General features: G+C 47.3%; 2 protein-coding genes across 4 annotated transcripts; both read right to left on the bottom strand.

Moving 5' to 3' along the window:
* Positions 1 to 77: 77 nt before the first annotated feature.
* BCL2L10 (BCL2 like 10) lies at positions 78 to 3,093 on the bottom strand. The gene is made up of 2 exons (XM_065688927.1): positions 2,604 to 3,093; positions 78 to 1,244 (listed from the first exon to the last, which is right to left on the bottom strand). The coding sequence occupies exons 1-2, from the start codon at positions 3,003 to 3,005 to the stop codon at positions 1,113 to 1,115; spliced, it is 534 nt and encodes a 177-aa protein (XP_065544999.1). The 5' UTR covers positions 3,006 to 3,093; the 3' UTR covers positions 78 to 1,112.
* Positions 3,094 to 3,643: 550 nt separating this feature from the next.
* On the bottom strand, positions 3,644 to 27,638 carry GNB5 (G protein subunit beta 5). Of its 3 annotated transcripts, XR_010614744.1 has the most exons (14): positions 27,347 to 27,638; positions 23,298 to 23,434; positions 21,695 to 21,736; positions 20,857 to 20,933; positions 19,221 to 19,353; positions 15,352 to 15,495; positions 12,146 to 12,237; positions 11,965 to 12,013; positions 9,201 to 9,297; positions 8,038 to 8,204; positions 7,565 to 7,714; positions 5,310 to 5,477; positions 4,410 to 4,519; positions 3,644 to 3,933 (listed from the first exon to the last, which is right to left on the bottom strand). XR_010614744.1 is itself a non-coding variant. In XM_065688925.1 (11 exons), exons 1-11 carry the CDS (start codon positions 27,456 to 27,458, stop codon positions 7,703 to 7,705), a joined length of 1,062 nt encoding a protein of 353 aa, XP_065544997.1. In that variant the 5' UTR covers positions 27,459 to 27,638; the 3' UTR covers positions 5,600 to 7,702. The 3 variants fall into 3 exon arrangements, 1 of the variants encoding a protein (XP_065544997.1); XR_010614743.1 differs by having other exon boundaries at positions 3,644 to 4,519; XM_065688925.1 differs by lacking the exons at positions 3,644 to 3,933; positions 4,410 to 4,519; positions 5,310 to 5,477 and having other exon boundaries at positions 5,600 to 7,714.
* Positions 27,639 to 27,715: the final 77 nt, after the last annotated feature.

Genomic DNA, 27,715 nt, shown 5'->3' on the forward strand with positions numbered 1-27,715 from the left:
ACACAAACTGATGCACTAAAACACTCAGCATCCAAGGAGTGAATCACCCATTCGAGCAAATAAGCAGAAAGTTAAGGTTTTTAAAATAAAAATACTCAACATTTATTCACCTTTGAAGTCACCATAGTAAAATTGTACACGCTATGAGTAACCCAGGAACGTTATTAAAAGCTACCAGAAACATAAGGCAATTTGTACAACCACTGAAAGAAATACACAGCATGTTGAAAATAGAGTGAAATATTACTCAAACAAGACAACGCTTGATACGCACTAGAGTGACAAGAACCAGCATTAAGTTTTAAACAAAAATAAAGATGTTATGGCTACAAGTATTATACAGTGATAAATACTTCAAAAATATATTAAGATATATGGAAATTCTTGTTTTGTCAAGGAAATCCAGAGAAATTCCAGCCTCCACTGGATTTCAATATACCAATTAAGGTTTAATATTTAAATTCCTTTCAGTAAGAACCAGTACTGCAGCCATTAGCGTCCTGTATCAATACTTATCTTCTTGTAGTGTAATGAAATCAGCTGTATGTTATATCAAGCCCTAATGCCTCTTGCATCACAGGCATTTAATTGCTCTAAATCAACCAACTAGTTGCCTTTCGGTAACAAGTGCTGTGCACCGTATTTGAAGCCATAAGCTATGTTAAATCACAGTTAACGTTCGCCCACTTTACAGTATTAATGGAAGGCGGGTTCAGAGACTTGCCTCCATGTAAAAAAGACGTCTCAAACAGAGGGTTTAGTAGTGGCAAGCCCACCATAACGTCTTCCTAGCATAACACCAAGCACTCAGAAGTTACAGTACATGAACCATGCTAAAGCTTAGGTTACATCTTCAATAAGAAAGTCCAGAGGGTGTGTGTAGATGAGAGGTTTTGAACATGCACAAATGGTGGTTTAGGACACATTTGTTTGTGCTGTTACTGAGTATTGTGTGAAGCAGTTTATAGCCAAGGATTTGGCAAGACAGTTTCCCGAGCCAGTTTAAAAATATAAACTTCTTCTTAGAGGGTCTGTTCTATAGAAAATAGAGTGAAATCTGGTAAATTGTCAGTTTTGAGAGTACTTCCCCGTGGTGACATCCGTTCATCAGCCTACCGCACCACCAAGAGAAAAGCCAATCCTGCTATTCCAAACCCCGCTGCGGCCATGATCGCGTTGCTTATGGTACTGCTCTGCTCAGTCGTCTCGGATCCCTGTCTGCCAAAGAAGCGGCAGAAGCCATCCTGGAAAAGCAAGACAGAGAAATGACATTGAGTTGGTTGGCTTACAATTGACTGGATTTCTTTTAACAAGTCTTTGAGCACAGTTTGGTTCACACTCCCACAATGGTGTTTGTCAGCTGTAGAAGTATCAATTTAACTATGAAGGTCTAAACCTTCTGCCTCGGGCACACAAAAATGCTTTGTGAGAGCCTCTGCACAAGGCAACTAGAAGCAGTAGCTGCAAGTGCACACTCCTGGAAGGGCCAAGTGGACACTGCTCAGAGCAACGCTGGCAGCTGCTCTCCTAGATCGTTAGTTGCGATAATCAGAAGTGGCAGCAATACAACTCCAGATGGTCGAGTTTGAACTCTGCTCCGCAGATGTCTATGTAAACAAGTTATACTCTTAATTTCTTCCGGAACTTTGTTCTTTACGCTTTAATTTGTGCGAACAACCAATGCGATTTTGCCAAGTGACAGCGTACACTGCAGCCAACAACCATGCTGTTCTGAGCAGTCAAATGGACCACTGGAAAACCAAGTTCATTTTGGTGTCTGGAAAAGTCAACGGAACCAGTGGCTGCTTCCCCCCTCTTTCTATTTTTAGTGCTTATTTGTACTGACACCAAATATTCCACTAGGACTGGAAACGGGGAATGTGCAGTTCTGTGGGACAGCTGACGTTTTGTTCAGTAACACAGGCAGAGCCGCACGGGCGCTGTAAAAGCTGTACTTTAGCATGCACCTCAAGCGGCAGAAAGCAACAACAGCCATCGCTTTACTCTGCAACGCACATTAATGCTGCTGCCCACACCTTCCCAAGGCTCCGACCTGCCCAGTTCCAGGACAAGCAGGAACCAGAGCAGCAGGTCCAGCAGACGGGTGGCTCCGTACGCAGGTGTGTTTGAGAACAGGCACATCAGTGTTTTGTGTTTACACCTGGGAGAAGGCCCGTGTCAGCCTGCTCTCCAAGATCTGCGGACCCGAGAAGGTAACCCCTGTTCCCACAGGCCAGTACACAGCTCCCGTATTTCCAGGGGGCTGCAGCTCATCTAAGATGGACACCGGCACCTTTATGGAACCGGACCGAGGCGCAACACAGGACTCCCGCAGGCACCTTGAGCACCCCGCATGCCCCACAGACCGTCGCTGCGCGCTCCCCAGGCCCCACAGACGGCCGGCGCCGCTCCCCGCGGAGCCTCCGTCCGGGGCCGCATGCGCCCGTCACCCGCATCACGGCGGCCCCTTCCCCGGCGATACCCGCGGCGCGGGGGGCTGCCCTGCCGTGCTCTGCGAGCGGGGTAAAGGGCCCAGGCCGCCCTCAGCCACCCCGCCCGGGCTGCCGCTCCCAGGGCCCGCCCCGCGCCCCGTCCCCGCTCACCCATCCGCCGTGCGCCTCCAGCCACTCGCCGCGCTCCTCGGCCAGGTAGGCGGCCAGCGCGGCGGCCAGGCACCGGGGGCCGTCGGTGCAGCCCCGCTCGTCCAGCGCGGCCGCCAGCGTGCCCGCGAACACCACGAGCGCCAGGACCCGGCCCCAGTTGAGGCCGCCGTCCGCCTCCAGCTGCACCGCCACCCGCTCCAGCAGCGCCGTCGCCTCCTGCGGCTCGGCCCGCGCCAGCGGCGCGCAGGAGCGGAAGAAGACCCGCTCCTGCCGTTCCAGCTCGGCCGCCGCCCGCCGCAGCGCGGCCGCCGTGGGGCTGGCGGGCAGCGCGCTGCCGCCGCTGCGGTGCTGGAAGTAGTCCTCCAGCAGCAGCGCCGTCTCCTCCTTCAGCGATCCCGGCATGGCGGCGGCCCAGGGGCGGCTGCGGCCCCGCAGCAGCAGCTGCCGCCGACTAAGAGGCGGGGCGGCCCCTCCGCCCGGCCCAGCCCCGGGGTGATGGGCAGCGCTGCCCGCCTCCGGGGCGGGGCCCGGCCCGGCGGAAAGCCCAGCCCGGAGCCGGGGGAAGGCGCCCCCCGAGCGGCACGTCCTGCACAGCGGCGCGGTGTGGGTCTGCGGGGGGCACGCACTGCACGGAGCCGCGGGCGGCCCCGGCAGCCGCAGACCGCGGGGCTGGCAGATGCGGGCGGAGAGATGCCTCTTTATTCATAGCTTCCCCCACACACATCAGCGTGTGATGCGCACCAGAGCGCGACAGGTTGTCTAGGGCCGCGGGCTGAGCGCGTTGTGTATTTACCAAACAAACGCAGTGGCGTTTGCTCTGTGATGGACTTACAGACAAAAATTAGGATTAGGACCTTTGCGGTACAAAGGTTGGCCCTTCACTGCTGGTGTAAAATGAAACGGCAGAGAACAACACTGGCCAAGCCGTGTCGTTTGCGCAGCACCATGGAGACATCTCAGCCACATGCCACCCCTGCATCCCAGCTGTGCCCTTCGAGCTGGGAGTACCATCAGCTCCTTAACAGATACCAAGACTCCCATAAACACCACACCGAGATTTATGGCAGACAGCACCCAACATGTGCTTCCTGCTCAGTGCTGGTTTGCTGGTGAGGTTCGGGTGGTGGCCTGTGACCATGCTGTCCCACACAGACCCGTACCAGTGCTGAGAGAGGCGCTGCCACAGCAGCCTGGGATGGGGGCAAGCTGTCACCTCTCCTCACGCAACAGGATCTGGGTGCCCAATGTGTTGGCATGGGACTGCTCAGCTTCACTGCGTCTATCTGGAGTCGCAGCTCTCTGTCTCCATTTCACATCCCGGCTAGAAAATCTAAAAATAGATGGTTGGAATAAACCCTATTGCAGTTTCTCAGATCACTATCAAGAACTGGCCTCATCTCTCTGAGTCATTCCCAGGCAAAGTTTTAGTTTTACATCCCCATATTTGGCTTTTGTTTTGTTTTGAAGCGGGGAAATCAAGCCTGTGTTTATGTGCTAGAGCAGTAGCTGGAATATCTTTACTTGTCACCAGTGCTTTACACACATGCTTTTTTAACTAGAGTTTTCCTTACGATTGTTAATCTTGCAGCAGGAATTTCCTATTGCATTCCTCACAGCAGGAGAGCAAGAGGGAGAGGCTGCTCTTTCTCTTGCAATATCCTTTTCCACCCTTCCTGTTTATATAGCATTTCTGTTTAACAGGATGGAGCCGTCCGATAGTGACTTTGCCCTGGCTATAGCTTGCTCCCATACATTTACCCTGGTTACATCCTGCTTGTGTAGCCTTTCAGGCTGCTTTTACTTCACCTCAGCTCGGGTCAAGAAGGTAGGTCCAGTGCTGGGGCTCTGGGATGTGACACTGCTGCTCCACTGCTGCACACAGAGCTGCTGTGGCTGTTCTCCAGGGCTGGGATGTGCTGAGGAAAGGACAAGATGCAGGTTAAAACCTCTCCCTCTGGAAAGGAATAGAGGCATTTCTGGGACACAAATAGCTTCCCAGACCAAAGGGGGAATTTCAAACCACTGGGTTTTCCAAAGCCTCCCTGGCCAACCTTTAGTGAGTAAGAGCTACAAGGGATACGTAAGTGCCCTGTTCCTCTGTCTTCATTTATCTGATGGGAAGTTGAAGTTCATTTTGGCTCATGGCTTTCACTGTTCCCTCAGGAGCAAAAAGGTGGTTTCCACACGAGGCAAGTCCATGAAGCCTGACTTACCAGCCCCGAAGTGCAAGAACCATGGAATGCAAGGAATTCTCCCTTCTTAAGAACAGAGGTGCAAGATGTAATGCCAGCCTCATTATCACTGGAACTGGTGACGGTTTGGGTACTGCTGTCACTCAGAACAAGCTGGCTCAGCACTTTTCCCCTCAGAGGGAAGGAAATGAAACAATGTGCCCAAATAAAGGATGTGGGTTTTTTCAGCATCTAAACTGAGCACTTCCACCAGCCAACTTCATGCTGACCACAAAACCTACGTGGAAGTGGACAGCTGACCCCAGCACAATTCTCCTCTACTGCCAAGGCTGAACTGCTGCATCTCAAGATGCAAATCGCAAGATCTGCACATCTGGTTTACCCAAATAGTGAGAGCCTGAGCCCTCAACAGTGTGTCAGTGCCCAGCTATCACTGGTGTCCCACTGCAAAGCGAGGAGAATCCTGTGCTCCCGCAAAACACATACTGGATCTGCACAGAAAAATTCACATTACCTGTGATCCTTCTGGGCAGGAAAGCACAACTTGGATGCTGGCCTCCTGAATGCAGAAGGAGCTCGTGTAGAGTTTCAGGTACTTTCAAGGACTCAGTTGCTGTGGCTCACCTTGGGTATTTCCAGAAGATATTCCAGAAGCAATTTTATAGTCCACCTGGATTTCACCCTAGATTTTTGCAGGACAAATGATCTCAGAAACTGTATGATGCAAAAAGTAGATCCCCCAAAACAGGAAAAATAGCTACCATTACAAATACCTAACTGATGTAAAAAAATTGTATATACATGTTCTCAATATGTAAAATACAATTTATTGTATTTAGGCCATTCATAAGTATCAACACAATGTAGTATGTTTGAAACAAACATCTTACCAATAAATACTATCTAAACATTAATATTAATCTTTTGATCAGATGTGTACAGTGTATTGACTCAGTATTGCACAGTGAGCTCTATATGACATTTCCGTAGTGCAGATTGTTGCAGGGATAGTTTGCCACAAACATTGCAAAGCATCAGAGTTGGCTTTTCCAAGTGAGAACAGCTGGACTATTTCATTAGAGTCTGAAGGCTCACACAAATGTCAGTGTCCTAGAGTAACTGTGGATTCATGGAACCTAATGTTTTCATGAATGAGGAGACTTTGTTCCCAACACAACTTTCATAGAATTGTAAAGAAATCCCATTTTCAAATAGAATGAGGATATTATCAGACCTGGGTGAACAGTCAATTCCAGTGATCAGTGAGCTTGTGATCAAGCCCACTCCAGTGAGCTTATTTTCTCTTGTTTCAATCTAAATATAAACCATGTCTTTAATATTTTCGGAGACGTATCTCACCACTTGCATCTCAAAGGCCAGACCATGCAAGCCCCCAGCATTACTCCAGCACTTTGCTCCCTATGTGCCTTTGCTCAGGTGACACACTCAATAGTTTCCAACGTATAAATGCAGATATAATTTCCCAGTAGTTGTATAAATGACTGTATCTCAGCTTTATCTGATTAAATCTTCATTCTATAGCATCAGCTCCTCACAGGCGTAGTCCTGCCAGTCTGTATTGCGTTACCATGCTCACACAGAGGGCTAGGTGCTGCCAGCAATGCGGCTGTACTGCTTTCCTGAAGCCCAGCAGCTCCTGGATCAGATGCTCCGGTGAGCACGGTGTCAAATGCTGACAGAACTGTGCTCGCAGCAGGTTTTCAACAACTCACTGTTGTGAATTCTCAACTCTAAATATGACAAAACTATGTCCATGCTAGTAGTAGGAGGTTACTGTTGGAGTAAGGACTGTACGATTGGACTTGTAAGGTTTGACAGGCATTTGCATGAACTTACACTGCTCTGACATTGCAGAAGGGCCTTAAAATGGGAATATACTGCCTCAATGCACATTTAAGCTACAGTGCCCTGCCAAAGTGGTGTGAACTGCTCAAAATGCAAGTAAGAATCGTGACTGTAGAATGACTATGACTGACTTGGAAAAGATTTGACCATCAGTATAGCAGTGTTTAGTGCTCAGCGTATAGTATCCCTTAGTGCTTAGCATGTAATATTCCTTTAAGTAAAAGAAAATTCACTCACCAAGTGATACAATTAAAAATTTCTAAGAAACTACTGGTTAAGTATTACCTCATGATTAAGTAAATCATGTTTATATCCCTCCTTTTTGCAGCTTATCAGTTTGTATATATTTAGATTCTTTATATTCAGGTAACAGAGATGAAATACTTATTTCTATCTAAAAAGACAGTAGGAAAAAACAGGGATTGAAAGGATTCCTTTTCTGTACAAAAAATACATTTTTATGACAACAGCCAGTACCTTCACAATAAGTCCTTTGCTCCTCTACTTACTACCAAGTTTCAGTCATTCATAACGCCACCATAAAGTATCAGAATTAATTTTCTTTCCACTTTTCACCACCAGAATTCAACGCGCTACTATGGAATGTTTCCAAAGTCTTATGCTACATCCTGATAAAAATCAGAAATCAGGGGTTTTTTAAACTTTTTTCTTTTTCTTTTTTTTCTTTTTTTTACTTTAAAAAGGAACTAAATTCATGCAAATAAATACATAATGTGCACTGAAATACTCAATCCTATGGTACAGGTGACTTCAGAGAAAAGTCCTTTTTAATTATCTAAACTAATTCTAATAAAAGAAGATAGTTTCAAAACAGAATTAAAAATATTGCATTTTACTACAGGTTGGTGCTTGCTATATGATCAAGCAGATTACATTTTCTACCTAGCTGTGTTAGCCTGTGGGTTTGATGTCACTCTTTTGTGGTATAGCAAGTATTTGATTTTGAGGAGTGGTGTTTTTATGCAGTTTTTGTATTCCAGGATTTCAGTCTTCGCTCAATTCTGCATACAGGATCTCAGGTTAAGCCCAGATCTGCAGAGAGAGAGTTGAACAATCATTTATGACATTGACTATCCAATGTTTAATCAGAATTTGGCAAGGCAGTCAGGTTAGTCATACAGAGCATCAGCAGCAGTGATGTTATTTAACCCACAAGTTCAAAACTCAACAGTTCTGTTGGCACTTTGTGGGGATATTTAAATTGGAATTTTCTGCTCATGCTTTACACTATGTTTTTACAGCCTCGTTAGTCACTCTAGAGTCAATTTTCTTGTAATAATCTTCCCACTCACCCCCTCTTTTTAAACAATCAGAGAAGGAAAGAAGCACCCAACGTAGCTGCCCCCAACACTTACTCGAAGCGTGTGGTCCCAGGAGCCTGAGCAGAACGCTGTCCCATCCGGAGAGACCCGCAAGGTGCTGACACGATTTTCATGTCCAAACAGAATGGATACCCGGGACCCTTTCAGCACATCCCAGACATTGATGGTGTAATCATTATAGCCTGCAAACAGTAGGCGACCTACAAAGAGAATGGGATTTTACAAAGTGAGGTCTTAAGGAAGGTCTTGTCTGCAGCAAGGGCCTTCTGCAGGACATCCATCACCCAGTGAGCCACAAGCCAGCCTTCCCATGCCACTCTCTGCACACAGCAAGCCTTGACCACTGTTCCTCCAGGCTAGCTGTACTCCTGTTAGGCAGCCCTGCTCCACTGCTGAGCTAACCATACTGAAAGCTGAACCAATTAAAATGCATTAGTTAAAGATATAGTTAAATTTAACTAAATTATATAGAATCTGTTTAGTCATTAGAGAGGGGGATGACTCCAAATCACAACAGACTGAAGAGCACTTCAAAAGCCAGTGCAGGGTAATGGTATTCGGCTCAGCAAGAAGTTGAATACAAATGGTTGAATGATTAGTAGACAATTGGGTAAGTGATTCATTGTCCCCAAGGGGATGAGCTGTGGGCTTGTGACCATGACAGAGACATTTGCTTCTGTCCCGGGGGGATGGCAGTTCACCACCCACTCATCCCCATTCAAATCTGCGTTTGTGCTGGGGCAGGAGGGAGAAGACTGGAGCTCATGTCTCCAGATCTGCAGTGAAAAGTGGTAATATATGTCCTCATGCTCCTCTAACATACATTAACTATTAGTCATTTACTGTCCTTTTAAATGCTATTTGTGTAAGTGTGCCTCATAGTCTTTCTTGTTTCCTTTGAAATGTTTTTAGTCATTATTGTGAAATTCTAGCCCAGCTGTAGTTAATGACAAAATATTTCCTGCCTTCAGTAGGGCCAGGAAAATACTTTTCATTGCTACAACAAAGCATTAGCCAGTGAGGTTATTTAAAGAGTAATTCCTTTTACAGAGACAAAAAGTCTTCCATGTATTAAATGTTTCCTTTGGTACTTAGTATTACCTTTAATAACAAATGCTTTACCAAGTTAAACTGGAAAACTTTATAGTTCCCCTCAAATTCCAACACGAAGATAACCTCCAAAGTTCAGGACTCACCACTGAGAGAGAAGTCCACGCTGGATGCTCCAAAAATGATGCTCTCTTTGGAATAAATTGCTACTTCTCTGTCTGCACGAAGGTCATATAAACGACACTAGGATTAGAACAAAACCAACACACATGCCTCAGTAAAGGCTGGAGTCAATGACTACCACATTCCATTAAAAAAAAAGGGACTGTGAAGGACCACAGCCTAACACATCACGGGAAGTGGCTGCTTGGCTTCTTCCCTTCTGCTATTCCTGGCTGCTGTAACTGGGACTCCTCTGGAGTCTAACAGCAACCTAAGCAAAACAAAGCTGTTTTGTATAAACTGAGTGAAGGACTTGCTTTTCCAAACCTTTTCCAAACTTTTGGAAAAGGCTTCTGTAAGCCTCTTCTGTAAGCCTCCTGCCTGTCCGGCTACAAAGAGATGAGTGGTGGGCTTTGGACCATGGCTACCCACTGAAAGTCCCTCTTGCTTGCCCACCATGGTTTCCTACATACTAGGCATCCTGCTGCTAAGAACGTGCATGGGAGACAGTTTCCAAAGAAATAGTTTAGCCACATACAGAGTCTGGGAGACAGAGGATTGAATCACTAGTAACCTTTGAGAACACAGAGCACATGGCACAGTGCTCAGACAGCCCCTTGGCATGGGGAGGCCTAGATGGTCGTCCTTGCTCTGAGTAAGACAGGACAGCAAGCAGCCCATGCCCTTCCATGCGGCCTCTCTGTTTGAAAACCCAACATGAAAATAATTCAAGTGAGATAATACATTTTTATATAGACCATTGGGTGCTCATTTCTCATGGAAAATTCCCAATCACCTCTACAACCTGCACTTCCTGTTTTTATCATTTGCCAGCATACTTGGGATTGTTTAACATGGAAATAATGTACTGTCAGACCAGACTTCATTGCCATGCATAAAAGCAGTCTGTTAGCCTGAAATCAAAATGCATTTTTTAATCTATTTGAACCGAAAACTTTCCTCAGTAAGTTAAGTTTAAGCAAACACTGGCCAGATGGGGTTGCTAATATTAAGACTTTACAAATAAAACCCGACTGCTGTTCAAGCCTGCACATAAAGGGGAGCCTGTTTCATTCGCACGGCGGTGGGGAGCTGCCAGGTATGTGAAGTCCAGGTCTCCAGTGCTCCAGGTTGATGAATAATTCCATCAGGCTGTCCTGATAGGGAGCTGGGGTCACCGCAGGTGACCGCATTGCCATGTGAGCATGCTTGTACGGTCTCCCTCCAGACGGTCAGGATTATCTGTGCCTTGAAATCCCTAAGCATGCAGATCAGGTCAAAGATACCTGTCAGCGCATCAGGATATACACTGAAAACACCAACCTCTTCATTTAAAGAAATGGAAACCGTCAAAACCTCTGTCAGAAGTACAGAGATGGAATTTCCCATTCTCCTGCTCAAGTCAGGGGTGTCAGGAATAGTTAAGAGAGAGGGAAAAAAATCAAATAAATTAATAAGAGCCTGTGGTACTGGGCATAAAAAGGGAGTGCTCTTATTGGAATTTCATAATGGACAATTTCTCCATCTCACTACCTCAGCAACTCGGTACCGCTCCTGAATGTGCAGAGAGCCGCTGTGCTCACCACAGTGCTAGAGGTATTAATTTCTAATCACAGCTTTTAAGACCCCAAAGCAGTGTACACTGTCTCCAGAAGAGCCTTAGATCACCTTTACATCCAGTGAAGACACAAGGAATGATTCTATTGAGCTGAGCTAGTACTGCAGTAGACTCAAAACATGCAATGAGGGCAGAGTACTTTTATAAAGTGCTCATCCTCATGCAACTCTGTGATGTTTAATAAACAGAAGAAACAAGATCCCAGCTGCCTCCCAGACATGTGCTCTGGAGATATACTGAACTGCCAGCTCAGTCCCTGCAGGGCTGTGGTACAGGCAGAGCCTGGTCCTCCATGGGGACCCACCAGCTGCAGGGAGAGCCACCAGCCCTGTGCATGACTCAGGGGCCCAGAGGCACCAAGAGGTAAGTGGCATTTTGCATACGATGTGCTGACCACAATTACCTGTCAGTACATACTTTGCCCCTCCTAGCAGCTTGCTCATAGATAAGGAAGATCATCTAGGACAACCTGGATGCGGTGATTCACTGCAGTGAAGACCTGGCAATGATTCAGGCTGAGAGGGAGGAGATGTACATGGCCAAGGCCACCCTTGGACCCTGCTCTCAGGGTGCACAGTGCTGAGAGGGTCTGTCCAGCTCTGCACTAAGCCCACTGCCTCTCTGCTTGCTGGGACATGTACACTCATGTTCAGGTTCCATTTATACCCTTGCACTGTGCTGCTGCTTCTGACACAAGCTGCAGCATTTCATCTGGTTCCTTCTGTTTGTGACCAACAGCTATAGAAAGCCAAATCTCTTCCAGTAAGACAAGTAATTCTGATCATGAAACTTCAAAACACAGAAAATCTGAAATGAGTATTTGGACAGTACCTCATGTAGAAAAGTTTGCAGAGGTGACCTACAAAGTGCTACTAGATTTCCCCTACAGCATTATATGTACCATTTATATTAATATAATAAATATTATGCATTAATAGTAATATGTATTTCATAATTTTATTATTTATTATTAATATATTTACTATATTATAGTATTTCTGCAACTTCGGTGTCACAGGCAAGTCCTCTGTGGATATGACCCAGTCTTTTAGGAAAATCAGACTCAGGAAGTAGCAGAACTCTCCTAAATTAGGTTACTTTTATTTATTTATATATAGAAATTGACATACCGTGGCATCATCCGAACCAGAGGCAAAGGCATCCCCACTTGGATAGTATCTGTGCACAAGTGAAATAAAGACCAGAACACATTACATTACATTACATTACTTGGATGAGGTCAGACTTCAAAAATAGAACCAGCACATTGCTCAACATCGCAAATGTGTCCTCTTCCAGAAACATACTGACCTGACACTGTTGATATCTGAATCGTGGGTTTCAAATGACTGGATGCACTGACCAGACCGCATATCCCAGACCATGGCTTTCTTATCACATCCCTAATAAGACAAAAAAATTCACTATGGTTGTGCAAATGGTGACATTCATCACTCATGTGTCTGATACATGTCATCAAGCCTGGCTACATTAAAAGGCTCAGAACATCACTGCTCTGAGGGGATTTAAGCAGCAAAGCAGCTCCAGAACTGGCTGTACTGGTACCCCAAGTCTGATGCAGCTGCAGTTAGGAGCACAGTATGCTACCAAGGCTGGAGCCTCAGTGGTGCTGCAGACCAGCAAGGGCACAGCACTGCCATGCAGCACAGTGGGGTGCAGACAGGCTGGGGGGTGTGCGGGCAGCCCCACACTAACCAGCACTCACTGCCTTGCTGTGCTTGTGCTGCTGCTGTACCTGTGCCTGCAGTCCCACCATCCCACAGAGCTGCATTACTGACTCATTCTCTTACCACTTAACATACCCAGTATAAAAAATTTATATGCAGCATTTAAAGTTTTATAACTAATTCTCTTCATACACTGAAACAGAAAATGAAATAAGTGTATCTGGAGGGTCTCTTGCACAGTGTCCTACCAGTTAACCTCTGCAACCACTGCTCAATGGCATGCTTGGGATGAGAAAAGAGCATAACAGCACTTTAACATCTCATTTTAACATCTCATTTAACATCTCATTGTCAAGCTCTAACCTGCCTTCCAAGCAATGCTTTGAAAAGACCATTTAACATTCAGTGCTGCTTGTGAAGTGCTCAACACGCTGAATGCTTTGGCCCATGTACTCTGCAACACGTCCTCAGGGCAGGAACTATGTCTTACCTGTAGGGTCATGGTCTGAACTGGGATGTCTCAATTGTGGTGTCTGAACTGCTGTAACAATTGTGGTGGTCTTTTAAGAGGAACAGGAGATTTTAATAGATATGCCCCTGCTGAGGGGCAGGCTGTAGGTAGGATCGGCTCTGGGGGGCTCAGCCTCTCTGAGGCATGTGGAATCATGGGGCAGGTCAGGACATTGCTGTTTCTGCCAAGCGATTGTGTCCTGCCCAACAGACTGTACCACACATCATTTATTTTTAAGCAAATATGATTGCTAATTAAATTAAAGTCTCCTCACAAGCCACATCTTTTTTCTCTCTCTTTTTTAATTCCCTTGTTAAATGAAATCCCAGTTTTCTGCTAATGATATCATATTTAAAAGAGGTAATGTTCCTTTGTACCAGCTTGTGGTTTCTGCACACAGGAAACGAAACACGACAGAGAACATTCTGGACTCAGCATATTTGCCTCTCAAGCCCTGCCACAGCCCAAGCCCAGCCTTTTGTATTGCTTCCACGTGCACTGTCCATAGTGATCTCTCTGGGAGTCTGGGGGCAAGACCAATCTGACAAACTGGTGATTTATCTCCTAAGGTTTTGAAGGAGAAACCAGCAACCGTCTGTGGAGAGATGGGACCCCTGAGTGCCATCCAGCTCACTCTGAGGGCACTGAGCCCAGGACGGAGTCCTGAATTCCCCCAGGAGGGCTGGGATTTTCACTTAAGTCACTAAATATAACAGCACCCAATCTACACGCTGATGTATTGTCATTGTTTATTCCAGCTCAAGGTTACTGTGTTACATAGGCACAATGCACAGGGAGTCTCTCTATGCCACCATACCTTCAGGTTGCACTGTTTTGGCTCTACCTGCATTGACACAGTATAAGACAGACCTTCACTGAAGTAGTATTTTGCATGTGATGAATTAAGCAAGTCCCTCTAAGCACAGACATGCCCAAGCTGCTACATCTACAAAGTATGACATATTCCCTCAGCAGTACCATAGCTGCTTGTGATTCTTTGCCCTATAATAAGCTGAGCTGTTCCTAGGGAGAATGAATCTATCCTTTCTGGGAAGCAAGCTCGGTGACAGGAAAGCCCGGGAGGAGTAATGCATTTGGATGGAATTAGCTTTCAGTCACGCTTCGGAGCAGCTGTGCTAGCAGCAGGCAAACTGGGCCAGTGTGCTGGGATATGCTCCTGATGGGCCAGCCAAATGTGACAGAAGAGCCAGAACAGAAAAGGCCCAGGTTTATTGTGCAGGGATGGGACCATGATGCTGAGCACAGGTGGAATCCCCTAATCCATGGTTGGCACCCTTTGCACAAGGGCCGTTTCCATCAGCAAGCACAGGAGTGCTGTGCCAGTGCTGGTGGGGCTCAGAAACCAGGTACCTCCAGCAAAATGACTGGTAGTAGCCTGCCTTCAGCAGGAGAGGTCATCTCAGCTCCTGCCGGCTCTCACCGGCACACCCTGATGTGGGAAAGACCAGAAGCACCTCAAAAAGGAGCTGACCCCATCCCACCTACGCCTTGCCTGCCTCACTGCCAGGCTGCATGGCAATGGCTCAGCTGCCTGGATCAGTGATCCCTCAGCAGCAGGACAAGATGTGGGAGTTGCCCCAGGTACTTTCCTGGAGCAGTGCTGCAGCCCCAGCGAGGGCTGTGTGCTCCTCTGGGCCAGGACAGGGAGCGGGCAGTGTTCCACCGGCGAAGGGGCTTTAAATACCTCTGGTACCGCTGGAAGGCACAGGGGACTCAACAACAGCTGAAGATGTGGCCACACCTCCTCTCCTTGCTCCAACTTGTACGGGGGTTTACCAGCATCCAAGCTACCTCTTGGCTTCTAGGAGCGGTTGAGGGACACCGTGGCACGCATGTTATTTGTGGCCCCGTTTCGATGCCCTGAGCAGCCGCCTGGCACACCCCGTCTGGCTCCAGAGAGCTGGTCACCAGAGAGCAGCCAAATGGGGGAAGTCATCTGCTGTGCCAGGCTCCTGTCCACAGGGGCTCACACCTCTGCTGTGGTTCGAGCCCGCTGCTCTGACTCTGAGCCTTTCCCTGCCCCGCAGAGGCGTTGTTTTGATGTCAGGCTGGATTGCTTTGGTGTGGGGTGGAATTTGCTAAGTAAGCAGAACTGCAGTCAGACTGGCTGGGTGGGTTTGACCCCACACTCAGGGGTTTAATTTGCTCCAGCTTGGAAAATGTGCTTGCAATGAGTGGATTGCACTAGGGCTTCCAACACACACTCCAGCACTCTCTCAACAAGATCACGAGCCTCCTCCTTTGCTGCCTTTTACACATTCCTGAATTTTATATTATGATAGGAAGCTCCTGCTTACCCCAGAGACAAAAGTATTTCCTGTTTCAGAGGGAGCCAGATCCAGGCACAGGACATCAGCTCCATGACCATGGAAACTCTGTAGAAGCTGCCCGCTCTCCACATCCCACAGAGCACAAGTTCCATCTCCACTTGCTGTCAGGATCTATAGGATGTGGCAAGAAGAGTCACAATGCAAAAATCAGATGATCTGCAAGTTCACAAACAAGTGACGTCCTATAAACACACCAAGAAGAGCTTTAATTTAATAAAACACGCAATAAATCAAAGCCATAAACTCTACGTGAACCTAAGCACAGTTTATGGTTTTTATTTGTAAGGAAAGAAGCTAGAGTGGAACGGACAGCTCTATCTTCATAGCTTCGATAATGGTCAGCTTTATGCAGTGGGTTTGGAGAACTGATAGCCACAAGGATCTGCTGGCACTTCCATATCCTCCAAAAAGGAGGTAGAACCAGATTGGTATTCCTGTCTGCCGCTGTATTTAACCCTATCCATATTTAAGCTGCTGTAATTCAGCCTGGGTAAAGAGCAGAACTGTTGGAGTCAAGTATACCTGTTTAGCTCCCTAAGTTTTTCTTTCTGCTTGAAATAGCCAGGTTAACCTCAATTAATTGGGCTTAAGGCATGGATTTTCTGAAAGGGAAGTAAGCCTGTCTAGACAGTTGTTTGTAAGCCCATCGCCTCTCACTTGTCCAAAACCATCTGTGTGTGAAACGGCTTGAACATACACTGACCAAACCCAGCTCCCAGCTTCCCTCATGTGCTACAGCGCTTGTGGTCAGTGCTTGTTATTGTGCCTAAATCCTGACAATGGTCAATTGATCAAAACTCCGCCTTGGCACCCGAAGCTGTTATACAATCGCAGGTTCTGTAGGGTGAAAGAGCCGCTGTGTGCTGGCGTGGAAGAGGCAAGTGTGAACGCAGGAGAGCTCGCAGCCTTGCACACAGGTTTTTCTCACGGTCGGTGAGAAAACTCAAGGGACCGCAATGGGTAGTTAGAAATCAGCAAGAAAATACTCGTCAAGAAGAAAATGATCAGGCAATCCTGAAACCATTCACAGAGCTGCACAAAAGTCAAACACTGAACATGTCTGATAGATGCTCCAAAAACTCCTCCCATAAACAGAGGTCTGCAAAGCTGCAGAACAAACTGTTCCGAATCCTGCAGTACAGAGACACCAATGCATGAAGATGATCATAGCAGAAGTCATGACTTGTCTTTCTGACCAGCTTTTGAGCCTACATCAATGAACTTCCCTGTTCTGAGGCATATTTGTTCTTGGCTGAGGAATGAAGACTTCCAGCCCTGAGGATATGCTCTTGTAAGAAAGATATGAGGGGAATAGGAATAGCTAAAGGGGTAAGGAAGGGGTCTGCTGGCAATGCAGCTAATGCTTAAAGAGAAAGGTTATGGACTTAACGTCAGGGCATTGCTGTTGAAAACCAAACCAAAAGAACCCAAAACATCCAAGCCCAGAAGGAAATTACCAATCTTTGCTACCAGACTCCCGCTCGCTCCAGCAGCACCGGATGAGGATCCTTGCCTGGTGCCTGGTGTCAAGAGGCAGCACTTGCACAGGGCAGGGGCGAGCAGGGACACAGCCCCTACCAGGGCTGGGAGCAGCAGTGAGGGCAAAGGGGCCACCCTCACCTCGGCCGCCTCCACCATCTCCACGGGCTTCGTCCTGCTCCTCAGCCCAGCCACACTGGCAGTATGTCCGCCTGCCCTAAGCAAAACACTTGAGATCTTAATTAACTGCTGCTATTAATACACATGGAGCACTGTCACATGGGGAGCATTATCACACCGCCGAGCTGTACATACCTAATTTAGGAAGCGAGGCTCTCTGTGTACTGAGGGAGGGGAGGCTCCCTCTGGCAAGGCTGATCTGGGGCACTGAGAACAAGGTGCAGGTCACCCAGCCCTGCAGCTCAGCGCTTGTCTTGGCCCAGGTGGGAACATGATGAGGAGCAAGGGTGGGACCCCAATTCTCAGCACTCACATAGCCTGAGAGTGGCTTTAATCAATAATGAACCACCCCGCATCTCTCTTTGCACTGCACTGCCTATGGGCACACCAGCTCCTAAAATCCTGTCTTTCATTCCTCTGAGGGAAAACCGAGCCATAGTTTAAGAGAGCAGCCACGGCGGAGCAGCAGCACTCAGCACCTGGCAGTGGGTGCTGGACCTCTGCCATGTGCTAGGGCTGCTCCAGGACGGGTACCACATCCCTCAGTGACACAAGCAAGGGAGAGCAGAGCTGCTCCGCACACAGGTAGGAAAGCTCCTGCACAGTGTGCTGATTGCACTGTGCACCCTTATTGTTACTGAGTAATCTTAATTCAGGGGGCATTAAGTAGAAGGGAAAAGATAAGAAATATGGGATTCTCTAGGATCCCCTACATAACAGTATTCTAACAGAAGCTTGGCCAACCCGCTTGTTTGTATTTGTTTCAATAGCAACATGCAGTGCTGTAAATGATCACTTATAAGCCTATCAATCACAAGAAGATTTCTTTTTAAAGTCTTTAGAAAAATCTCTGAATCACTGAATATAAAGCATCTAAATCCTCTGTGGTATTATTTAACAGTAATAATACATTATCTTCAATATCAATGCAGATTTCTGTATTTAATATGGAGAAGAAAGACCCAACTTTTCTTTCTGTGTCTTCTATGAAAAATAATTCTTTCTCCTTTCATAGGATTTAATCATGATGCATATAAATATGGACAAGGAAAGAGAATACTGGTTTTCTATCTCATCAAAAACATTCCACTTAATTTAGACTGCTCTAATTACGCCAGGCTCCTGCACAGTAAGGTCAGGGCTTAAGCAAGCCTGAGCGCTGAGTACCTCCACCACTTGTTTCCATGGCAATACACTTAAATTAGCACCTCAGAGTCATTGCAGGCACCATAGAACGACAAACAACAACATACTCTTCGGCATCTCATGTCCTGAAATAGAAGCAATGAAAGCTGATATTTCCTTCAGCAAAGCTCCAAGTATCTGGAAGAAGGGGACAAGGTATTCCCTTTCCAGCAGCTCTGCTGACACAGAGAGCAATGAAAATGCTCTCTTCTGCCACTTATTTTGCTGCAGAGCTGCACTGAGCAGAGCTTCAATGAAATTCAAAAACCAGAGAGGACAGGGAATTATCTTGGCTCCTTTCATCATCTTTCATGCTCCTGGAGAAAGAGATCTTTGATATTCACTACAGAGGAAGGCTGGCCTGGTCTCATAAGATCTGCATTTAGTTCCTAGCTTTGCCATTGTCTCCCACCATGGGCCTCTCTGCTCCACCTCCGCTGCTGACAGATGAGGATAGCATCACCCCTTTTCCTCAAGGGAACACATCACTGCATGTAGAGAGCACAGGGCTGGCCCTGCAGGGCCATCCTCAACCTCGAACATCTTACTCAACAAAAATACTAAGAATTAAAGCAAAAGCGGGCTGGATACGCAGGATAAAGCAGTCAAACAACACAGTCTCCATCGGCTGGCACAGCACATACCCAACCTAGTCCTGGTGAAACTGGGGTTTTCACTACTTGTGTTAGTTTTTGCTCCTAAAAGCAGAAGCCAGCACAGACCCAGTGAGCAGAGAACACACAGGTACCAGTGAGCTCCCTCTGTGGAAGCGCAGGGATCACAGCCTGGCTGTGGGCTGTGACAAGCATCTTCTTACAGCAGCTTTTGCAGCATCTTCTTTGCCCTCAGCGAGGGTGTTCCAGCAGCCCCTGCATGGAGCAGGACATGGCCCTGGGTGCCCTGAGTGCAAGGAAGGTGGCTTGCATCACATACGAGTGCAGCTCATGTTAAGTGTTGCAGGGCAGCGAGCAGCGGGTAGGGAATGCATTTACCTGCATGTCTGAGTTAGTGAAGCTGCAGGCAGACAAGTAGTTTGTGTGCATTGCAACCGATTTCTTCTTTGCAGCCATGTTCTCATTTTTGTCAAATGTCAGAGGGTACACAGAACACTTGTTGTCCAGGCCACTGAAGAGAGCAATAATAGCAATAACAGAGAGAGGGTAGAACTGGTTAAAACTGCAACGACAAAAGGCGAGTGGTGATAAGAAGGAAACCACCTGTCAGTGCTGCGCTGCCAAACCCTTACAAGTACCGACTTCCCTGTATTGTGCTGCCCGGGATCTCCCCTCGCAGGGAAGCCCCAGCTGCCTCACCAGCCTGGCTGATTTACAGAACTCCAACAGCTGCGCCCGGTATTTCTGACCCTCGTGGAGTTTATAAATGGCACTGAATGAAACCTCACCAAAGTATAACCCGGGAGGTGACAGAGCAGTCACCTCAGGGGTAGCTTCACATAGAGCCAAACTGACGGCTTTTGGTTGACATCTGTCACTGAGCATCAGTAATAAAGCATCATTATCTAACTACCTGGGCAAATTTAACCTAACTCCTATGGAAGAGATGGTGTAGCAAGTAGCGGGGTGAAGACAGGGCTTTAGCAGAAGCACTGATCTCTATAGCTGACACGTCCTTCCTGGACAGTTGCACCAGTTAAAACGTGTCTCCCAGGCCAAATGCAGGAGTCTTTTCCAGAGGCTCTGTCTTGTGTCTGACCCCTTTCTAGAGCCGTACTAGATCAGCCCTGCCATGGTCGCTGGGATCTCAGCACACCACCAGTGCTGGTTCTGTGCCTTGTATTACGTGCACAACACTTAACTGACAGGACAACAGAAACAGAGAATTAGGTAGTGCAATGCATGCGTGCCCCCGCTGTCTCTCTTGCAAGTATGAAGACAGAGCTTTCTTGCCATTCTTCGAGATTCAATCAAAGCCATCCTGTTTCCGGACTCCCTCTCTACACACATTTGTGGAGTCAGTCTGTCTGTCTCAGCCTGCTGCTTTCTGGATTTGCAAGCTGCAGTGAAGTCTCCCTTTGTTCCTTTCTCTCGCCCCAAGCTTGCTTTGTCTGTCTGATCCACCCAGTCTCTTATGAAAAGATGCTTTGCCAACATTTCATCTTTATTTCCTCCCCTGCATAAACTCAGTATTTTTGAACCTGTGTCCTCAGAAAACTTAAAGCAGATTATAAAGGATGGAGTTACTTCTCCCCACCCCATCTTGGCAAGATCTATTCACGTGCTGGTTATCATTCATGACTAATGTCTATGCTATAGAAGAAAAAGTGCAAAGTAAGACCACAGTTAAAACCTCTCTCCTTTAAAAGATACATCCAACACATAACCAAACTGGAATAGGGAAGTTGCATGCATGCAGAATTCTTAACCCATGATATAAATGCTGAAAGAGGATTGTTTTCCATGCTTACACAACAAATGTTATTGCACTGAAGTCAGTGGAGTTAATATGTACGAGCCATTATGGGAATAGAATCAGAGGCACTGAACACAGTCCTTCCGCCCACAATCAAGGCATGAAAACTTCTAGCTGTCAGCATCTAAAGGCACGAGGACACCACGACCGATCAAGCTAACTCCTTTGTGTAAGCAGCTGTGGGAACGGGGAACTTACCCACAAGCAATGGCACATCCAGAGGGGGCATACGCACACGCCATCACCCAGGTGCACGGCATCGTCACTGCGTGTTCCTGAAACACAGCACCTCTTTAAACTGGGATGTCACTGTTTCTCTAGCCAGTGCAAGGAAAACAGTGTAGAGTAGCAAGTTCAGTATTTCTGTGGGACATCCTGAGGGTCAGTGAAAGGTGTTTCCCCCAGCCATGACTCACATGTAAGGCTGGGACAGCCCTTATGCGGAACCCAGCAGGATGGGCAGTCCTGACATTTGCCACCTTATTCACGCACCCCAACCTGATCAAAGAGCATGTTTTATTTGGGTTACTCAGTGCTGTAAAAGATCCCTATGCTGCACTGTAAAACTGAGTGACAAACAAGCTGTTTCTCTCAGCTGTGTGGAGCAGGAGCCATGAGGCAGCCCAGGCAGGGGCTGGAGGAGCAGTGGCACCATTGCACAGTGAACACCACAGCTGAAGGATCCCCGGTTACCACATATGGCACCTGGTATGGGGATACCCAGGGAGGGCCTCTGCTTTGCTGGATGGGCTATGCCCCCAGCTGGGATCCCTCCCTGTCAGCAAAGAGGCTGGATCAGAGCCTCCCACTGACACCACAGGAAACTCCCATGCCCTGACAGGAACTTTGCTCAGAGACGGGTCAAGGGAGGTGGTTGTCCCTTGGGACCCCTGGTTTGACATGCTGGGGGAGGTTTGCATGTTATCCTATCAACCTGCAGCCCCCTGTGACACCTGCGAGCCCTCAGCCCTTCATCTTATCCCACTGTCATCTCCCCTGTGCACAGGAATCAGACTTCTGCTGAAGCTTCACTTACCTTGTTGGTAGTGAAGGAATCCCATACGATCACCTTCCCATCCTAAATGAAAGCACACAGAGAGAGAAGCTGAGGCCTTCCAAAGACATAGTTGTCAGCCTGCTTCCTAGATATGGGAAAACTCTGCTGCTCAATTCTATCCCCCAGTCTGTTATGTCATTAGATTTTTATCCCCATTTTAACAAGGGCACGATGGTCACAGTGAAGCACCAAGGAGACACTCCTCAGTAGCGCGAGTTACGCCTTTGGCCAGAAGAAAGGTGTATTTCCTTCTCACTGAGATGACTAAAAAAACCCCATCTTTTAAGCCAACATTAATTTCCCTTCCCCTCATCCCCTTCCCTTTTAGCGGGTTTATGAGAAATCCTCTCACTTGCAGGATGGGCAGGACCAGTAGAGAGCATTACAAATACAAGAGGTGGCCTGTGTTACAAATCACTTGTTGAACTGGCAGCACTCATGGGGACTATTTATGGACATTACACAGTTTATTCATCTTCCTTTTCCTGCATTTCCCTGGTTTTCCCTTCTCTCTACACTTACTTAACCTTCAATTAACCATTGATACAATCTGCTAAATTGCCATTGTGAGAACCTTCCACAGAGAGCAACACAAGTGCTTTGTGTATGCCAGCTACACTCATGGCAGCTATACACATAATGCCTTATGCACGTAATATTGTTATCCTCCCTGCATCACAAAAGCAAAATGTTTATTACTGAGCAACATTTATTGGTCTACCTGGACTCACTATGGTTCCTAACTAGAGTAAAAAACGCTGAACTGCATTAAAACTTGCCTTGTTCAGCTTTCTGAGCTGCACACTGACATTTTAACCACTTCAGAAAATGTGACATCAATTATTTAAAATTACTCTGTGTTGAGATCACCATGAATGGTAAAGACTCGCAGTAACTGAAGGTGGCTTGCAATGCAGATTGCCTATTTTTATCCCTCAAGTGAGACCCCTGACAGATTTCATATAGGTCAATGAACAGCTGTGAGATGCAACGAGCTCACTCACTGCCATACTGGGCTCAGGATGAACCAGGAGGTCTAGAAAGTAATTATCTCATTACCTCCTCCGGCTCATGAGACTGGTCTGGAGCAGGTGTTAAGACTGTTTCTCAACATGCCCAAGTAAAAGCAGTAAGTCTGGGAGGATGTTTGATACTCTCAAGGCTGCAGCAAGTACACAGACTGCAGATGAAAACTGTGCACACAAGTCTTTTTCACCCTTCCCTTTTCCTGGTTATTTTCTCTGAACACATAAACTGATATAGTTACTAAATATTTCATCTGTAAAGAGCAAGGAAATAAAAGTGGCCTCAGATGTGCTCCATTTTCTATTGTAGTACGGAATATGGGGAAAACATATATGACTGGACAAGAAATATTTAGGGTATTAGCTACAACAGGTGTAGTGATGATCTTGGATTTATACTCTCTAAACAAATACATTGCCAATGAACTGCTTCAATGGCACCTTGAAAACATTTACACTGTACACAGGTATCATCTGCAAATAGTGGCACATAGCACAGCCAGAAGATTTGTATAGTGCCCAACACCAGCTTTGGAAACGGCTGCCCAACAGCGTACCTGGGAAGAGCTCACAATTCTTCTCTTATCTTTGCACCAGTCCATACAGAGAACTTTATTTCCATGGCCCTTCAGCGTCCTCCTGGTCTTCATCACAAACTGGCCCAGCGCCTCCACACGCTCTGCCACCTGATGAACTGCAAACAGCTGATGGTTAGCGAGCCCTGCATCAAAGCTCTTCCCTGGTAAATCTCTATGTTATGAGTAATGCTACTTGGAGGAAGTAATCCCTGAAGTTTGAGCCTATAGTGCAAGCCAATGAACTCTGCTTCAGAGCTGGCAGGTAGTTAAACCAAGGTGAGCAGTGTATGAACATATTTACCAAAGATAAGGGCGAATTCACTCAGAGCTGAAATTCGAGGGCTGTAGCAGCTCTTGCAGACCATCACACCCAAGTAAAACTGGAAAACAGATTACCCTCTTGCCCCCTCTTACTTGAGAAATCCTTAAACTGGCTGAAGCTTGAAAGTGCACAGCCAGCCTCCAGCCTAACACATGCCTCAAGGTACTCAGAAGTGAAGCCCACTAATGGCTCTTGGGCAAAAAAGAAATCATACAAAAGAAGGGGATAACATCAATTCTCCAAAGTTTCTATGATAAAACACTCTTCTAGATGTGAGACTCCCAGCTGCCATCGTCTTTCAGTACTGCAGGGCTGGTGCAGTGTGAGACAGGTACTAGCCACCGCTGCTGGACACTTCTCTGCTGTGCCATCACTTCTGGTGGCCAGGAAAGCACTGAGGGCCAGGACAGCTCTGAGTGAGCGGGGAAGCTTGGCATTTACTATTAAAGTGCGCTACCCGACTTCTCAACAGTGTCTATGGCCATTAATGACTTCATGGATTGCTCAGCTTTTTCTTTTATGGGAAAGAGGAACAGTGGGCAGGCAAGGAACTTTGCTGAGTAGCATTGCCTGGTGGGGGTGAAGTCTCACAGCAGAGCAGAGGTCCTGAGGCACCAGAACTAAAAATTACTCTGTCTAGAGCAGAGCTAATAGGCTCCAGTGCTTACCTGTGTTGTTTGTCCACACACAAGCCTAAGATCCAGCTGCTGTTAGCTAAGGGGGCAAGGTCTGACCCAATAATTGACATGAATGCAGAAGCTCACATGCTCTAATGGGATGGTGAAGGCAATACGAAGTTTTTCAGTGCCATGCTGGAGGCTGAGCTCCACACCCCACATTGCAGGTGATCGCTCTGCAGCTGCATTGCTGCTTCATGCTTTGTCACTTTTCTAGCACTGCAAGAAAGCTCATGGGCCAGGAAGGGCTGGCACATCAAGAGCAGGCATCCTTAACTTTGAGCTCCATTCATGGCCCAGGGTCAGGGAACAACTTCTGCCTAAGGCAGAGACTGATTTCCAGTAGATCAGCTTTTCGGGAGTTGCCTTTCAAAACCACCAGCCCCACAGGCTGTGCCGGAATAATGTATTTACCTGCTCAACCAGTCTAACCCAGCCAGGGGACAAATACTGTTCACCATCCCTGACAGTTTGTCCCCACTATCTCTAACATGAGGTCAGAAGCAAGTTTCTGAGAAAGCAGCATACCAATCCACTGAGGAAAGATACATTCCCCCTACTTTCACCCATGGACACCTGCCAAATGATCCAACCAAAAGACATGAAAACACAGGACAGGAGGTTATCGTCGCAGCTGGAAAGATGCCTGTGTCCAGAACATATCTGAGAAAACAAACGTTTCACAGACAATGGACAAAGTGTTCCCATTATGTCAACGCAGCTGATGCTGGAATTGTCTGGTTTAGCCTTTCTGATTCTCTGAGGACGCTTATCTCCAACCACAGCCATAATAATCCTGCACCCGCCTAGCACAGGTTTTAGAGGCAGATAATTATTTTGAAGCATTCTCCAATATTGTTTCAAGATAGCTGAAAATTATGCACTCAGGCAAGCAGATCAGCTAAAGCCAATAAGGAGCTTGAGTGGTTCTACAAAGGTCCAGGTAAAACAGGCTGTTTGTTCTAAAACGTATCATTTGGCCTGAACAGGAGGTGAGAACTTGATGCAGATACTATTGGGTCTTTGACCTTTTCTGTGCTGGAAGTCCATTTCGTCCTAATGGTCTCTTCTGGGCTTAAACACTGGCAGTTTGTGTGAACAGAACAAACTTTTCTTTACACCTCAACTTTAAGCGGTAGAATTGAATCCTTAAAATTGTGAGATTGCAAATCAAATGCACGCTTGGTATTTCCTTTTTCTCTCCACATTTTTGAGAGCTGCTGTTCAAAACCAGTTGAACAAATAAGGGCAATCCTAGTTCAGCCAGCTGTTTGTTTTGGGAACCATAGAGGGAAAATCATGATCAGAGCAAAGAAATATCCAAGATACAATTTTAGACTAGAAAAAACCACCCAAACCAAAGCAGAAGAGATGCTTTGTTCTGAAACTTCCAATCTCTGCAGAATTAGTTCTTGCAGATGAGTGCAAAAAAAGCTCTGATACAGAATCAATAATATGAAATATGAAGGAGCCTTGTTCTACAGCACCATATGATTTCTGTCTTCAAAATCATGTCATAGCTATGCAAACACAGCCTTCCAACAGATCCTACTTGTGACAAAGACATAAATGTCCTATGACTATCAATGGCATGTAAAATTACACTGTCTCTGAAATCACAGGGAAAACTCCTTGTGAGCAAAAGTGGATTTAAGCATATGCTTAAGAGGTCTGTTAAAGAGGCCTCACTATTTCTGATACAGAAATTATACTGTAGGAATATGCTGATTTATAATGTTTCTGTAATGAAGACATCTCCATTTGTTTAATGATTCCTATTAATAGGATACTCACATAATGTGTGATTGTCTAATTTAGACAAGAAAATGCTCTATTTACTCCAGAAAAAAAAATCCCTTAAATCTTCGCCACCTGAAATTTAAGGACGTTTTCCAGTCCCTCAGTCTGACAGAACACTGAAAGCTTAAATGCTGGATCAGGCTCATTTTCCTTTCCAATATTAAAGGCATCCAAACAGATGAAAGAAAAGTTTTAATGACCCATTAATATTTCTGTTAGAGTGAGCTATATGATTTCAGAGGAATAAACCCCCTAAACTGCAACATATGATATCATTGTAATCATAACATTAAATAATAAAAATAAAAGGATTTTTATCTCTCAGGACAGACGAATTAACACGTATTTTAGAAGCTCCATAAAAATAAGGTTAGGTTATTTTTCCTGAGCAGGGGCGGGGGGCACGGGAGGAGGGCAGGGCTGAAATGTGCCCATGTCATTTGTGTTACGTTAACCGTGGGTCTTGAAACTGCAGCTGATAACGGTGAGTTACGCATTGACAGCTCCAGCACTGACTCACCCCGCACCTCTGAATCAGCACTGGATCCCTGCAAGTTGTTTCCTTGGGGAAGGAGCGGGGAGAAGGAGCTGGGTTTGGAAACAAGGTTCCTTTTTAAGCCCTTTCACCTCGGGTGAAATCCTGGCCTCCTTAAAGAGACTTCCCACCCAGTTCCCCAAGGCTAGGTTTAATCTTTGTTTCTGCCACCAAGATGAACACCGAACCGATGCAAACACATCTCAGAAACCACCAGGGATGCTCCGCGGGCCATTCCCTCCCGCCTCCCACCCCAAACGCGGCGCAGGAAGCGGCTGGGGCGCTGCGGGGTGACTGCCTGCCCACCCGGCGGGCACTGCATGGCACTGAGCACCCAGGGAGGCTGCGCCGCCTCTGCTCCCCATCCGCTTCCTATTTATCCCATCACGGAGCCGTGCATTGTTTGAGCAGCGCGGCCGAGCGCAGCAGTCGTGCTCTCAGCTGGGCTTCAGCAAGCGTGGAAAACCGACTGTCCTGGCAGCGGACCCGGGGCAGCTCTCTCCGCGCTCCGCTCCAGAGCGGCGCTCCTGCCTTTCCCGGGCAGCGGCCCCGGCTTCCAGCTGCGCTCATTTCGGGCCGCAGCAGGGTGTTTTCCTGGCCACCCGGCGAGGCCAGGCCGTGGTGCCGGCATGCAGCGGTCCCTGCCCGGCAGCGCCCAGCGGTGCCCGCGTCCCTCGCACCCGGCCCCACTCACGCTCCACGTCATGCAGCTTGGCCCGCTCCTCCTCCAGCTTGCCCTTCAGGGTCTCAGCCTCATTTTTCAGCGATGCCAAGGTCTCGTTCTCGCGCAGCCCCTCGGTTGCCATCTTTGCGAAGGAAGCAGGGAGAGAGACGAGATGAGATCGGGAGGGAGGAGGAGTTTGCTTGCCTGGCTCTCAGGGATGCTGCTGAGGCTCCTGCTGCCTCAGCAACGGCGCCGGAGCCGGCCCGGGCTCCCTCCCCCTCCCCATGCTGACGTCCAGAGCCGGACTGGATGCTGCTCCAGCCTGTGCGCAGCCAGCACCTGACCAGACACCGCATGGAGAAACACCCCCGAGAGCCAGCAGCCCCTGCCCGGCCCCGC

This window comes from Lathamus discolor, chromosome 8 (genome assembly GCF_037157495.1).
Source record: "Lathamus discolor isolate bLatDis1 chromosome 8, bLatDis1.hap1, whole genome shotgun sequence".
Taxonomy (NCBI): Eukaryota; Metazoa; Chordata; class Aves; order Psittaciformes; family Psittacidae; genus Lathamus; species Lathamus discolor.